Source organism: Neolamprologus multifasciatus, chromosome 5 (genome assembly GCF_963576455.1).
Source record: "Neolamprologus multifasciatus chromosome 5, fNeoMul1.2, whole genome shotgun sequence".
NCBI lineage: Eukaryota > Metazoa > Chordata > Actinopteri > Cichliformes > Cichlidae > Neolamprologus > Neolamprologus multifasciatus.
The window spans coordinates 4270670-4286597 of record NC_140443.1 but is presented as its reverse complement, the minus strand read 5'-3'; the positions used below and the strand labels follow the sequence as shown (position 1 = coordinate 4286597).

The following is a 15928-nucleotide window of genomic DNA, read 5'->3' as shown; positions in this document are numbered from 1 at the left end:
CAGGTATAGCTCTAAAGAATGTAGCATCATAGGCAGTGTAGTCCGTGCTGCAGGGAGAATGGACTGCCATACACGTTATGTGTCTGTGAGCGAGGGAGGGAGAAAAAGGAAAAGTACGAGCTGTCATCAAGCAAAAACGGGAGCTGGAAGCATGTAAATATAATAATAACCACTGCAGCCAAGAAGAGAGCCTGACGAGCCCAGTTGTAAGTAAGCTATTAAGACTCGACTGTACACCGTGTTCGTGTTTTCCTCCAAAAACAATAAGTTCTGTTGGAGCAGCCTTTCAACGCCTCTCTCTGTCTCTCGCTAGCAAAGTTGACCCAGACAACAAAGTAAAGCTAGTTTTCGGCTACGAGCCCGACACAGAACCCACCGTATTAGCCAGAGGTCCCTTTACTACGGTTCGGAGCCGCGGACCTTCAGTAACAGTAATAAATCACAGCAATAGTACATTCATGTAGTTGTAAACAGCATGATAATATATTAAGTAATCCAAAGTATTCAGAATACGTTACTCTCATTGAGTAACGTAACAGAATACGTTACAGAATACATTTTGGGGCATGTATTCTGTATTGGAATATATTTTAAAAGTAACCTTCCCAACACTGCCCATAATATGCTCCCATCTGACCGAACAACACCAGCGTCTTCAAAGCCTGAGATACCACGGCCTTACCTTTCAGTCGCTGATTTATAGAGACACCTGGATTACGGTTGCACCTTTCATTTCCAGCGTGCTGACATTAACCGTAGCACTACAAAGAGATACAGAGGCCACTTCCTTTGGCTCCGAGATCAAAGCGTCAGTAATAAGGCCTGATTAATTTGGATAAATTAAATTACCAAACGCCACAAAGACGTGCTCCGCGTGGCAGGAAGCCCCGTGACGGGGTTACCGGGACCGGGACGAGTCATGCAGTCAATTTCCCTGTAATAAAGTCGGTAGATGTGGGTTGACTTTTCTCATCATTACACCAGATTTCCTCCCCCTTTTTGCAACCTGTTACTCCTTATTGCATTCTCCACGGGTCTGACCTTCTGTTCGTCTACATAACGCGCCGCTCTGATTTTATTGCCGTGCATTTTATTTCCATCAGCGCTGGTGTCATTGTGCAAATGCCACTGCGGTGAAAAATGAAATGGACACGTTACAGCTGTAAATGTTGCTCCCTTCATGTCTTTCGTTGCATTCAGACCATCCATCCATCCATTCGCTTCCGCTTATCCTTTTCAGGGTCCCGGGGGGCGCTGGAGCCTATCCCAGCTGTCATACACCCTGGACAGGTCGCCAGTCTGTCGCAGGGCCAACACACAGGGACAAACAACCATTCGCACATTCACACCTAGTGACAATTTGGATTATCCAATGAACCTATCCCCACAAGCTGCATGTCTTTGGACGGTGGGAGGAAGCCGGAGTACCCGGAGGGAACCCACGCAAACACGGGGAGAACATGCAAACTCCACACAGAAACACCCCGGCCTGATGTTGGAATTGAACTCAGGACCTTCTTGCTGTGCGGCAACAGTGCTAACCACCGTGCTGCCACATGCATTCAGACTATTAATTCTTAAATCCAGTTAATTTTCTCCTAACACGCTCTTGCTTTTACTCTTTTTGTGGCAAACGTTAGGCCTCCCCATCTAATGTCAAGAAAACAAGCTCGCACAGACGGCATGCGCTCATAACAATAAAGCTCACGGTGTATCGTCTGATCTATATCTGCTCTCAACTTTCAGCTGCTGAATTATTGTTTACCATTTGGCTGAGAGTGCACTAACAATACATAATGGCTTTGGAAATGTGCGCTTCCTCTTGCAACTTCTTTTGCACGCTACCTTTGTCTCCGAAGTGCACAGATACACGTTTTAGTGTTATTACTCTGCTTTCTATTGTGCTGGTCCCGAGCCAAAGTCTCAATCCAATCCATACACATTTGTCACGGCCTTTTATAGTCACATGGTGTTGTAATCCCTGCCAACTGATGCTGTATTGTTTTGGGAGATGTAGAAGATAACCCCTTTTCACCGCCTGCTTCACTCAAAGGAGCAGGACACAGCAAAGGTGCATTCATCACAGTGGCAGAATTGGAGACTCTCTGAGAGAAGCATCAGATTGAAAGGAGGAAAGAACTGATGTGTAGCCTAATATGCATTGATTTGAGCTTCCCAGTCTCCACTTTACCCTCGCATGCACAGTTTCAGGCTTATTCATGGTCAAGTGCACTTGCCTGATTGCTGTGCACAGGAAATCACAGGGTGCTCTGTGACTATATTCTCAATGTTTAGTGTCCTCAAAAGCTCTGCTTTGCATTTTAGCCCGTGCGCTGGTTTTGCTGCTACAGAACAAAACGGGCTGCGAGTCTTTTGCTGTCACCCAAAGCCCCTACAAAGCAACATTTTTTAATACTTTGTTTTGTCAGCAGAGATGATTTTCCGTCTGTGTTGTAGTTTTTAACAACACGGCAGCAAACCAGATCTTTGTGTTTAGTCCTCGGTCGTAAGCATTTTTAAGACGACTCCAGCACTACCGAGTCCCACTTGGCCACGCTGTGGAAAAATGGCTACTGAGAGCCTCAGCAGAACACCTGCCCCCAGCCTGACCTGTTGTTAGTGGATTTAATCCCGAGAGAATGACAGGCTAGTTACAAGAAATGCTCCACTGCTTTTTCTTTTCTCTCGCTCCCCCTCCTCTCCCTGTCTATACCTAATGGAGAGGTATAGCCACGTGAGTTTTGTTTTTTTTGCCCTTTCTTTTCACAACACAGATAAAGGACAAAAACACAGACTGTGTGCACAGAAAGAACTAGATTTTTGTTTCTGGCTGGCAGATCTTTTGCACTGCCCTCTTTGTGTTTACAAATTTGTCCCTTATGAGGACAACACCCGAGCAAACAGATGATGCCAAACTGTTTCACTTGACTGCAGTGATGGTTTTCCTTGGAGTTCATATTCTCAGTGTTGTCATCATCGCGCTGCTCAGAGGCATGCGCATCGTTTAAAAGATCTTCATCCGATATTGTACAAATAGACCCTCCATAGCCTTCTCCCCATGTGGTACAGCTTTTATTTTTCTTCCTGCAAATTGAACTTCGGACCCAAAATCATGCTATTCGCTCTCACTTCAGGGAGCAAAAATAGACAATGTGCAATACTTTTTTTTCTTTCTTTTTTTGAGTAGGAGATTTTTCTATCTGCCACCATGTGCTTTCTCATTATGCACCCCTTTGTCCCTTCTTTTCTATCTGGAAAAACCACAAAACTCAGCCTGTCTGCCGCATCATGTCTGGCAAACATGGAAACAATCACCCATCAAGGGCAAAACATTCACAAGTATTCAGCTGAATGTGGGGGGCAAAAAAAGGCATTATACTTGCAGCGTTCTGTATTTGTCAGGAGTGGGAATGTCATAGATTTAGCAGGAGCGGGACGGGCTGTAGAGGCAGAGGAGGGATACGAGGTGCCATCATGGCTGTCAGACCCATCCTTTCCCCCCTGAGGGCTCTGCTGTACATGGGCAGATATTCTTGCTGCTTACAATAGAAAATCAGACACGGAGCAGGTCACTCATCCCCAGAGTGCGCCTGCTCTCTGCATACATTCTGTTTCTGCTGTTTTGTCTCCCGGTCTGATGGTGTTTCCATGTCATTTATATGGAAATTCAAAACGTCAAGGCTGCCATATGTTCTGCTGCTCCTCTGTAGGTCCATGTTTATGTTTCCCTACGTGTCCACGTCAGTCTTCATTTTCAGCTTGATGCACTCTCTGTGTCTGCACACTGTGACAAATGAAGTCTCTTTCTATTTGACCTCCACTACTAAGCGTGGACAAAGCAGGAGTGATTAGAGGAATCGCATTTTCCCTTTAATGCTGTTTTCCTTTCAGCTCTATCAGTCAGGACTCCTGTTTATCTACCTGTGAACAGCTGCAGGTACGACTCCAGCCTGACAGCTTTTGTAAATAGCCCGCTCAGCTTTGCGGGTGATATAGGCTATTTATTATTTCGCATGCTATATCAAACAATGATTTGGCTCTTTTTTTTTTTTGCTTATTTAAAATGAATAAATAAATTACTGATCTATGTGTAACTGCGCACATGGCTGGGTTTCAATCTGATTCTGCTGGAAAAATGGTTGGAAGAATCTGATTATATCTATAGGTTAATTAAGTTAACCAGCGTGTTCTCAGAAAGCTGAGATTGATTCCAGCTCTAGTGAGGGACAGAAGAAGTGGAGGGCACACCTCCCGCGTTTGTTTTCGTCTCACGCGCGCACACGCACACACATATACAAGCGCGCGCGCGCGCGCTCAAGCAGATACAGAGGGAGGGAGAGAGTTTGCCCCACATCTTTATCGCTATAACTACCCTCCACTAGTGAGACAGTCAGTGATGGAGCCTTCCGCAGGGGACAGACCGCCACGCGCTCTCAGGTGATTCTCTGTCTTTCTTTTTCTGCCTTTTTGGGAAATTTGTCAACTCTGAGGAAGATGATGATGATGTTCATCCAGCCTGTGGGAAGAAAAACTACAAACGGAGTCTAAATAAAACACATCCTCACCCGCCGCGTGGATCCAAACTTCACCAGAAACGGTTTTACAGGTGAGTTTATTTATGTTCACTTGGAAAAACGAGCCCTAACATTCAGATCCTTCGCGAATTTCTCTCTTTTTAAAATTAAAAAGAAAAAAGGAAATGCATTAACTTTAGCTTAATAAGGCAAGCGGAAAAAAAAACAGATGAAGCGGAAAAAAACAGCTGAAGTAACTTAATAATATCGCACAAAAGTTTCAAAATGATACAGAAAAAAAATCACATTTAGTGTCACCAAACGGAAAGCGCTGTTTTGTGGACGCCCTTTGCTTCGGGTAGACTAGTTGACCTGTTTCACGCAGATTAATGTCATCTAAGGTTTGCATGAAATTTCACCGGCGTCGTTATCACGTCGGTGCAGGTTCGTTTTGTCAAAAACTGTTGGGTGCAGGAAATTCCGAGAATGTCTTTTCTATTTCGGATTAAACGCCTTTTAAAATTAGGAAGGGATATTAGGAAAAAAATAATTGGAAACTGCAGTCACCAGCTGTAACCACAGCTGTATTTGCTTTGGGAGTCTCCCCACCCCGGTCTTTCTCAATCCCATTCTTATTAATGCAGCAGATGATTATTTTTGCTAATTGGGGATTTGCATGCATCTGCATTCAGTATGTTAATAACGGACCGTTGAGTGCTGAGCCAAATCCTCTGCACAGTTTATAAGGCGCAGAGGGCAGCTTGATGGACATCAGAGGGCTGTCACCCGGTCACCTTCAGGCATATCATCCAAATCTAGGCCGCTTGAGTCGGGGTTGAAACCCTCAGCCCTGCTGTCAGGACAATAGAGACACATGACGGTTTTTATTCTATTATGAAAATGGGGAGAAAGCGGAGGGTGCTTGACATTTTAAGAGGATAGTCTTTTAATCAAATTCAAGGAGTGTTTGGGGATTTCTGTCTGGGAACAAGAACATCATATGGCCATGCTTGTGTCAACAAAACAAGAACAGGCTGCCCTCACACCGCCTACAGACCCACATGGTTTTATTTATTTGTTTTAAAGAAAGGGAAAAAAACATATTTAAAGCAGAGTCCCAGTTGGTTTTGCTCATGTTCCTTTTTTTAAACTTTTGCCTCTAAACTGTGGGAGAAGCGAGCAGATGCTAACACCCAGACTGCTGCTGGGTTATATTTTTCCATCCCTGTCACTTATTGACACTGTGGGACTCGGGACAGGATTAATGTTCATGCCGTTGATAGTGCAGCAGGCAATGCTTGGACTTATCGATCCAACCCCTTTCTAACCTACATCCTACAATACACATCTCCTCTACCTCACCCTTGGAATATGATTAAGGGGATATGGCATCATGGGGAAATAAATACAGGGATAAATGTGATGAACATGTATCGATGGGTGTAATGTAATGCTTTCCTCCTCATCTTAAACTTGTTATTCTGGAGGAGCACAACAGGAGAGGAATGGGAGGGTTTAAGATGATCTTTTATAATGATTTACGTCCCTTTAATGCAGAAGTACAAGAGAGGATTTTTAACCCTATTAGATCACTTAAACTGTCGTTACTGCTTGGACTGTGATTCGTGAGGGAATCACTGCAATAAAACTTGCTGATGGTTCCACTGAAAGTCCAGTTTCATTTCAGAGTTATTAACAAACATTTCTCTTCGATATGCATGACAAGGGCTGATTTTCTAGCAGAGAAACTGTCCTCTTACATGTTTGAGTCCATTTGTATTACATGCCTCTCCATGCAGGAGGGCTTTCGTGGAATAAGCCGCGTTTAAGCTCATTCGCTGTCTGTCTCTTTGGCCACTGACCTTTTTTCTGCCCCTCCTCCCGAAACATCATAATCTCCCCTTGTGAGCATTTGTTGTGATTGCATGTGTTTGCAGATTAAGTAAAGAGAGAGAGAGAGAGTCTTCATTTCCAAACTGACCTCTTTTCTCTCAATCTGTCAGATTCTCCCGGCGCAACAGTGTGCGGCTAACTGGGACCTGGTGTGTGTCAGGAGGCTATGGTGAGGCCATGTGCACGGGCTGGTGTGAGGCGAGATGTAACGGCCTCAGTGGAGGAAGACGTAAAGGACTGGATCTTCACTCATGGCTGCGTGTGTCACTCCTGTTCTTGGCTCTGTGGGGCCAAGTGTTCCCGCAGTGTCCGGACAGCTGCCACTGTGCCTGGGACACGGCCACGGTGTTGTGCTCGGATGCCGGGCTGCGGGAGATCCCAGAGGGGATCCCACCAGAAACGGTCTCCCTCCACCTGGAGCGCAATTACATACGGAACATCCCGGAGAGTGCCTTCAGTAACCTGGTCCGCTTGCGGGACCTGTACCTGTCCCACAACCGCATCGACTCGCTTGCCTCCGGGGCCCTGCAACATCTGGGGCCCGAGCTACGCCTGCTGGACCTCTCGCATAACCAGCTGAGGCACGTCAGCAAGGAGGAGTTTGGTTCCACCCGTGCAAAGACGCGTCTTTACCACAATCCCTGGCACTGCGACTGCACACTCCAGGAGCTGATGGAGACTCTGAACCTGGAGCCCGAGACGGTGAATGGGATAATATGTGAGAGCTCTGTGCGGGGGGTGGGTGAGGGCAGCAGGTGGGAGGATCCGGGGTCACTGGGCGAGCACGCAGGCCAACCGCTGGTTAAACTGCTGGACTCTGGGGTGAATTTCTGCAGTCTGCAGAGGAAGACCACTGACGTAGCCATGCTGGTGACCATGTTTGTGTGGTTCTTCATGGTCATTGTGTACGTAGTGTACTATGTGAGGCAGAACCAAGCCGAGGCTCGCCGACATTTGGAGTACCTGAAGAGTTTACCCAGCCCACGCAAGACCCCTACTGAGACAGATACTCTCAGTACTGGTTTCTAAACTCCTGCTCAGCTGAAATTTAAATGAAAATGTTATTTTTACCAACCTTGACTTTGAAATTCTGTGTGGAGTTATGGTGAAAACCAGCAGTGGAAGATGCACACACAGAGGAAACGCAGCTCCCGAACACCCTGCAAACGTCTTCATATTTCCTTTCCCATCATATTTGTTGCGAATTGTGGTTAAAATAAATACTTGCTTAGTCATCCCACCATCTCTACTGAGAGGAAATTTAAAAATCCCTAAAAGTACAAAGTTAAAGTGTAACATGTAAGACATTTTCTTCTTTTATCCTCCCACCATGCTTCATACTGTGTTCTTTTATCTTAAATTAAGCTCTAATTAGGAGTCGTTGACCAACTGACCCTTAATGAACTACTGAAAGGCACTAATCAGCTGGAGTGTGTTTATCAGGTCGAGGACGGCGTGCAAACGCTAATGTGTGTCATCTTATAATTGCTCGTCTAATATGTGTGTGTACGTGTGCACGTGCATTTTTGTGCATTGCTGTGGCTGTTTTTACTTTGATATTATTGATTTTGCACAGACATAATTTAAGCCTTTTTCAGTATATCAGCACTGAGCCGGTGTTTATGTATCAGAGGAAAGCCTCTGATCTATATTTCTTCTAAGGAATCCATTAGAGCTGGAGGTGAACTATTGTGCGTCTGTTTAGTATACATACCCAGTATCGCCTGGTAGACAGAGAGTCCAAATCAATTTAGAAAACAATTATTAATACACATATTTACCCAGAGGCTGTTGGGGCTGCATTTCTTTTTCTTTTCCACAACCCTATCCCAATCGATTTTTAAAAGGCAGTGTGAAAATAAGCAAAACACTTTGATAATAAATTGCTTTGATTAGAACACGACAGATTGTAGTGTTACAATTAATGCTATTCCTGTAGGTGTACCGCAGGTGCACTGAATCCTCAGCCTAGCTTTTTGCACGCATGCAGAACAAACCCTGGCTGGATAAACATCCGCATTTCACCCAGTATCACACGATTTAATTGAATTCAGATTTACTGTGGTAATATGTTAGCATTCTGTGAGGAGAGGGTGTGCAATGTGATTTAATAAATCTGGATTTGTCATCCTCCACTGTTGCATTAGAGACTGTAAAAAGCCCCATTTTCAGTTTTCTAGTCAACCTCTTTAAAACATGTCTCCATACTGGAGTGTGGGATCATAAATGGGGAAAAGTAAGCTTGTTATTTACGGCATAATTTTAGCTTCCACTCTCATTATATTCAAACACACACACAAAAAATACTTTGGAAACAAGGGCAACAATGCAACCCAGTCTGCAATGATTTCCTTTGAAAGCTTTAATGGGAACAGCTAGTTTATAACGTGTTTTATAGGTATGTGAGGCACACAGATCTTTTTGTAGATCAATTTGTAATAATTATGACTTAAAAAAATCTCTTTGGACCAAATACCTGTTGGTCCATTCTAAAACTAAGTTATGGTTACGGTAAACTACTAATACCAGTATGTTAGCAGCAGTGTTGGGGAGTAACGAAATACATGTACCGCCGTTACGTATTTAAAATACAAAATATGAGTAACTGTATTCCGTTACAGTTACCGTTTAAAAAGGTGGTATTTAGAATACAGTTACTTTGTTGAAATAAATGGATTACACGGCGGTACTTCCCTGTTTCATATTGTGGCGGGTCAGGCCTGTTTGGGTTTTGTTTGACAGCTACGTTCTGTTGTTCCAGGCGGCAGCGTTACGGTTGCCATGGTTACAGGGTGACTTTCTCTGTGTGTGTGTTTCCTGGGTGAGAGAGGCCTTTTTGTTGTTGTGCTAAGCTAATAGGCAGAATGCTACAGGTATAGCTCTAAAGAATGTAGCATCATAGGCAGTGTAGTCCGTGCTGCAGGGAGAATGGACTGCCATACACGTTATGTGTCTGTGAGCGAGGGAGGGAGAAAAAGGAAAAGTACGAGCTGTCATCGAGCAAAAACGGGAGCTGGAAGCATGTAAATATAATAATAACCACTGCAGCCAAGAAGAGAGCCTGACGAGCCCAGTTGTAAGTAAGCTATTAAGACTCGACTGTACACCGTGTTCGTGTTTTCCTCCAAAAACAATAAGTTTCGTTGGAGCAGCCTTTCAACGCCTCTCGCTAACAAAGTTGACCCAGATAACAAAGTAAAGCTAGTTTTCCGCTACGAGCCCGACACAGAACCCACCGTATTAGTCAGAGGTCCCTTTACTACGGTTCGGAGCCGCGGACCTTCAGTAACAGTAATAAATCACAGCAATAGTACATTCATGTAGTTGTAAACAGCATGATAATATATTAAGTAATCCAAAGTATTCAGAATACGTTACTCTCATTGAGTAACGTAACAGAATACGTTACAGAATACATTTTGGGGCATGTATTCTGTAATGGAATACATTTTAAAAGTAATCTTCCCAACACTGGTTAGCAGCACTGTCATTGTGAGGATGTTGGTAGGATTTAGCTCAGAGCACTGTGCTGAGGGGCCATTCAGTATCATAGAGCTGCTAGCATGGCTTCTTTTTTCATGTATCATCCGTATGTGATTGATTAAAGTGTACAAATGTCTACGTGGTCATTATATACAATAAAATATTATCTTATCTAAAAGCTGGGTTGGTAAAGTGGGAAGAGCCGAGGCACACGCTGGAATAGGTCAACATTTAATGTGTTATATTAATAAGTGTGGTTTGTTTACTTTGGACCCACAGAGAGAGATTCTGGTTCAAGTCTGAGCTGTTCCCATGCTGTCAGAACTAGAGTGAGTTATTGATATTGTTACGATCTGTGTGTGAAACCAGTCTTGTTGGTAAACCGCAGGCAAGAAGAAAACGAGAATAAAACGGTGGACGCTCGTTATGCGACTTAAAAAGCAAAACCGCCTGTGAATAAACTGTATGTGTAACCGTACATACTCTGAATATTTCTTGAACGTTAGCTGTTTGTCATAAATCCTACATCTAGTGTTGATGTGCCTGAGCTCAGTTTCATATCTTTATAATAATGCTCCTGGTCTCTCCAGTGATGATTGTAAGAACCCCAAAAATCAACAGTTTTTCCTGTAGGTTTTTGTTATTATTCTTATTGATGATGATGTATATCCATCCCAGTGATTTGTTTTCTTGTCTGTTTGTTCACCCAAAAATATCCAAACAAGGGGAAACTCATATTGGAAAGTATTACATTCAATAATAAATGAGCCATGAAAAGCGACGTTGGGGGAAAAACAGAAAAACAAAATACAAATAAAACAAACATTGCTCTACTTTGTTTATAGAAATGCTTCTTGATTTATTTCTACTGAAGATAGAAAAATGCAATTAGAAGAATAGAAATGAAGTACAGAAAGACAAATCACAGTATGAGCTGATCGTAGTTGGCAGTGTTTCCCATTTCTACTTTACTGTGCATGAAAAGTGAAGGAAACGATTGGAAAACCATCACAGGTCCGTTTTTTCCCATCATCAGTCAAGGCAAAATTAAACCATATCCATCACTGCTCTTCCCTGGAAATACATCCAGATATTGGCACGGAAACATAAAATGGAAGCAGGGCAGATATGATACGTTGTGTCTTTTTTATTTATGTTTTAATGTTTTTTTTTTAAGGACGAGAACAAAATGGAACATAAATAAAACGCAACTTCAGCCTGTGACTTGGTTTTGTCTTTTATTTCCAATTTACATTAATTAAAACGTAACAAAAACAAGTCATGATCATAATAATATAATAATGCTATTATTATTAATAATAATATTATTATTAATAATAGAAAATATACACAACCTCACACAAATGGACCCTCTGGCTGGCCGTAGGACCGGAGCAACAAAGTCAAACACGCTTTACATCGTGAGTGCGAAGCAGAGGGCGCGTGCTGTGAGGAGACTGAAGGCAGGAAGCAGAGAGGGATGAAGGTCAGAGCGGGCGGGGGGGGGGGGGGGGGGGGGGGGGGGCAGCAGACTGATCAAATTTTCAAATCTTCAACATGTTGGTCACACAGATGTAAAGATTTGGGGTGGAAAAGGCCTCAGTTTCAACTTGTCAAGATCCTTTTTTTTTTAGCGTGAGGTAGCTTTAACATACCAAAACAAATGTTAGGAAAAGAAAAAACAATTTTTAAAGAAATGAACATGACTTGATTAAAAATTTACGAGGGGGCCATATTTGTTTATGTACGAAGGCTCGAAGCAAAGAGGGGGCGGGGGGCAAGCCGGGACTTTTATCACCCTGAAATCCAAAATCCTGGGCGACATGCTCTCTGAGAAACTGTATATATATGTATACACACATATACATATATATACATATATACAGGTCACTAAATGTGAGTATCTGGCTGATAAAAAATACAAACTGTTTTACAACAATAGCACCATTGACTTTATTTATAATACACAGTAACTTTTGACACACTGTGGCAGTAGAAATAGGAACACCTGCACTTTCTTTGCAGCTTGATCGTTGTTGTTTCATTCTTTAGTGGATGTCGTACAGGAGCGATGGGATGGTTAGAAAAGAGGAGGAAGTACGAGAGAGAGTTGGTGGAAATTATTTGTGTGTAAGCCACTTTTCAATACTTAGCAACAAACTCAGTCCTGTCACACCAGGGATCTCAACCTAAACAATAAATAAATAACACCAACACATTGTTCTCTCTCCAATTCCTACGTATGCTCCTGTACTCTCCTCATACTTCCTCCTTCTTGTTCGCGAATATGCAAAAGATTAGTTGGCGGGGAGAAGGGGTGCAGGTGGGGAGGTAGCATTTTTGGAGAAAACGGGGAGTCCGTGGTTCGGGGTGGGCAGGGGCGAGCTGACTGGAGGCAATGCTGGATGAATCACAAATGACAGGTGCTGGTGCCATTCAGTGCAGATATCCTATGGAGTTCAACTTGGAAAAGCACTTTCTACTAAGAAAAAAAGTCCCATTTAAAAAAAAAGTGTCTTGATTTTTCTTTTTTTCCTCTTCCTCGCCTCCTTTATCTGAGGTGTGCTCCTCTTTCATGTTATTTTTTTTTCAAATCTCCACTTCTTTTTTCTCGATAATTCGATCCCTCGTTCTTTACAAGAAGCAGACCGGCCCGACATCCACTCCAAACTCCTGGTCTGCTCCACCGATATCCATGGGTGCAATGTCCAGGATGGGCAGACGGGAGGTCTTCTGTGATCTGTATTCAATCACCGTCTTGCCCCATTTTCCTGTGTGTCTCTGTAGATTGAGAACGACAGGTGCAAACAGCTGTTAAACCTTTAACTACTCCAGAACTGGAGAGAATGAGATTAGTTTTGTGAGTGGACACAAATTTGTATGAGCTTTATTGTTCTCTCAGCCACTTTTAACATCCCTCATTACGTTTTTACTAGGGGTGCAACAATACCCGTATTGATATTGAACCGTTCGATACAGTGCTTTCGGTTCAGTACGCATATGTATCGAACAATACAAAATTTTTAATTTATTTTATCAACTTTTCTTCTGACGATGCTGTCTGTGTTGAGCACTCAGTGGATCTGCGTTCGACTACTCCGCCTAGGCTGCACTGTCGAGCGCAGATCCACCGAGCGCAGCGCAAGCTAGCAAGACAGAAGCTAAGCTCTCGTTGCAACATGGCAAATTGAACCTCCCCCACCCTCATTCAGATCTGGCCTTTGGAACTATTTTGGTTTTTATGTGACGTATGACCCTGAAGGTAAGCGCGTCATGGACAAAAGTAAAACAGTATGTCGGATGTGCCACGCAATGCTCAATTACATTGGTGGGAACTAGTGTGTTAGCGCAGTTAGCTCGTTAACGTGTTGACGCTGTCCAGCCCCACGCACGGGGCGATCTGCGGTAGCTCGTTAACGGAGATTTGCCGTGTTGTGGCTTTAACGTCATTTCAACAAGATTAACGCTGACAGCACTAGTGGGAACACAACGAATATGACTGCACATTTACTCCGACATCATCCTAGTGCAAAGACAAGTGGAAGCAGACAAAAACAACAAGCACGCATGCTACAAACTTTACCCGAGTCATTTAGACAGCCGTTAGCACATGATTCTCATTATGGGGACCTGATATGTTTAATATGCTGCTGAGAATATAGCCCAGAAGAAGCGTATAGTATAGCTTTTATTTTGGAAAGAGACATTTCTCTGTAATAAACTCTCTTTTCCAAAGATGAGTGATTTCTCCATCAGATAGATTTTTTTTTTATTACTTTGTTGTTTCAGCAACATTAAATTTAAAAACTGTACTTTTGAGTTAAAATATATATTTATAATTTTAATAAATGACAAATTAAAAAGGAATGAACATTTTTTTGTATCAAAAAAATATCGAACCGTGACACCAAAGTATCGAACCGAACCGTGAATTTTGTGTATCGTTGCACCCCTAGTTTTTACGATTCACTGACAGCGTGGGTGTAATGTATATGGATGTCAGCCATACTGCTGCTCTTACCGTGCAGCCATCTTCCAACACAGCATAAGTGAAGCGGCTGTTGCCCTCGGCTCTGATCTCCACGTCATTGGAGCCCTGCAGCAGCACGGCCTTCTTCAGGTTGCCTGTCGAGCCGTCCATGTAGGCCACGCTGTTCTTACAGTGGTAGGTGATGTTTTGAGAAGCCTCAGTGGACAGCAGTCTCAGGAACGTCATCTGAATGGCGGCAGTGTTGGGCGCCAGGCTGTCATCGCCATAGTTAAACTGCATTGCACAGGAATTCAAGGAAGGGAAAGTTAGAATAACAGTTGCAATTGTTTTTATGGTTCAGTTTATACGCATGTGTGTTTTTTTGATTTTATGTCCTCGCTCAGCCAAAATGTGCTTTTTATTCTTCTGCTAAAGTTTATTTATAAGGTTTCTTCTTGAGACCAAGATGCTTTTTAACTTCGCTTTAAGTAAGACTAGTATAGACTTAAGAGAAAACGATGGAAAAGGCAGCAGAATCCATAGACGTGTCAATCAATGATCAATACTTATGCTGAACTGCCGACCTGCCTCCGCTGTTTTCATATCATTGACTTTTTAAAATAGTTTAACATGTGCATAGCAGTGAATCCGCTCCCCGTTTCACAGGCACAGAGAATTTAAAAATGTTGATGCGACTTACATGGAATCCTCCATTCATGCTCTCTCCGAACCAGACATGTTTGCGCTCCTTGCTCTTGCTGGTCCACCAGTTCTTGTGAGGGATGCTGGAAGGCTTGGGGTGGACGCAGGACTCCCCTGTCTCCATGTTGCAGAAGACCTTAATAGCATCTACGGTGCAGCCTTGATTGGGATCAATCCAGTACTCTCCTGTGGATGGAAAAAGATAGAAACATGGGAGCGCATCATTCTCGGTCTTTGGTAAATTAAAAATCTGATAATACTTGGAAATTTATTGTATAATGTTTTGTTTTTCTAATATTGAAAAAACAGACTAAATCAGCTCAATCCAAACACTCCCCAACTGTAAAACCTTAGCTAATACAAACCTTGACTTTACTAAATTGAGAAGGCAAAAAATTCCTGTCTGCTTTCTCGTCTCACCCCAAATTTAACCAATTCCCCTCGGTGTCACTCACCGCTCTTCCAGTCAGGGTGGCACAGTTTCAGGTCTCTGCAGGTGCGAGCAGGGTTTTTCTTGGATCCCTCGGGGCTGCGGATGTTCTCAATCTGGTTGTTGAGAGATTTGAGAGTGGCGTCGACCTCAGCATCATGCTGTCGGAGATTTCCAGAAGCCTGGTCGGCTCTCATGTACCTGAGAGGATCGGGGCCTTTCTCAGTCTGACCCAGACCAGCGAAGGCAGACATATCGATGCCAGGGCCCGGGGGACCAGGAGGACCAGGGGGTCCGGGGGTTCCAGGAGGACCCTGAGAGAAAAGAATAAAGACGGGAGGGTTATATACTTCTTCTTTTTTTGTTGTTGAGTCTTGCAATCGTTGCACTTCTGCATTATTTTGCCCTTTTCTGTCAAACCCGTCAAGCCTCTCTTCCTGATGGGTTCAGGAAATCCTCTACAATCTCTTCTTGTATCTCATTTCTATTAACTTCTCTGAGACTTCACTCCCACTTTCAGCATCCACGTAGTAAGCGACTCATTCATTTCCACTCATACTCACATTTAATTTGACCTTTGCTGAATTTTTCCTTCCTGTTTTCCAGTCCATTAATTGCCACTTAATTTCTTGTTGCAGTGCACCTACAATTCCTGCTTCAATATGAAATTATGAAATGCAGACACAGTTTCAGCAGCTCCTACACCATAAGTGTGTCCTCCCTCCAGACTGACTTTATGTCTTCTACCTATATCTTTAATAAGGACAACAAATTTGCTATAATCTGTTATAATAATAAAAAACAAAAATTAAAAAAACTTATTTCATTTATATATACTTAATTTTGTCCCATGTAGACATTATGTTTCTGCCTTTTTATAATATTTTGTAGGGGTGGGGGAAGAAATCGATACTGTGTAGTATCGTGATATTTTGT

The 15928-nt window shown here is 43.1% G+C and overlaps 2 protein-coding genes across 5 annotated transcripts in view; one reads left to right on the top strand and one right to left on the bottom strand.

Annotated features, from left to right (window-relative positions):
- Positions 1–1322: 1322 nt before the first annotated feature.
- Positions 1323–11111, top strand: LOC146517859 (leucine-rich repeat-containing protein 3-like). Of its 2 annotated transcripts, none has more exons than XM_085161162.1 (2): positions 1323–4620; positions 6536–10738. In XM_085161162.1, exon 2 carries the CDS (start codon positions 6585–6587, stop codon positions 7434–7436), a length of 852 nt encoding a protein of 283 aa, XP_085017288.1. In that variant the 5' UTR covers positions 1323–4620; positions 6536–6584; the 3' UTR covers positions 7437–10738. The 2 variants fall into 2 exon arrangements, with proteins under 2 accessions (XP_085017288.1, XP_085017287.1); XM_085161161.1 differs by having other exon boundaries at positions 1324–4606; positions 6518–11111.
- col2a1b (collagen, type II, alpha 1b) overlaps positions 10722–15928 on the bottom strand; it is a 55256-nt gene continuing 50049 nt past the window's right edge. For all 3 annotated transcript variants that reach the window (XM_085161123.1, XM_085161122.1, XM_085161124.1), the window contains 4 exons: positions 15018–15306; positions 14561–14748; positions 13912–14154; positions 10722–12671 (listed from right to left, as the gene is read on the bottom strand). In XM_085161123.1, the coding sequence (XP_085017249.1) occupies positions 12525–12671; positions 13912–14154; positions 14561–14748; positions 15018–15306 (867 nt within the window). In that variant the 3' untranslated portion in view covers positions 10722–12524. The remainder of the gene's footprint in view (positions 12672–13911; positions 14155–14560; positions 14749–15017; positions 15307–15928) is intronic.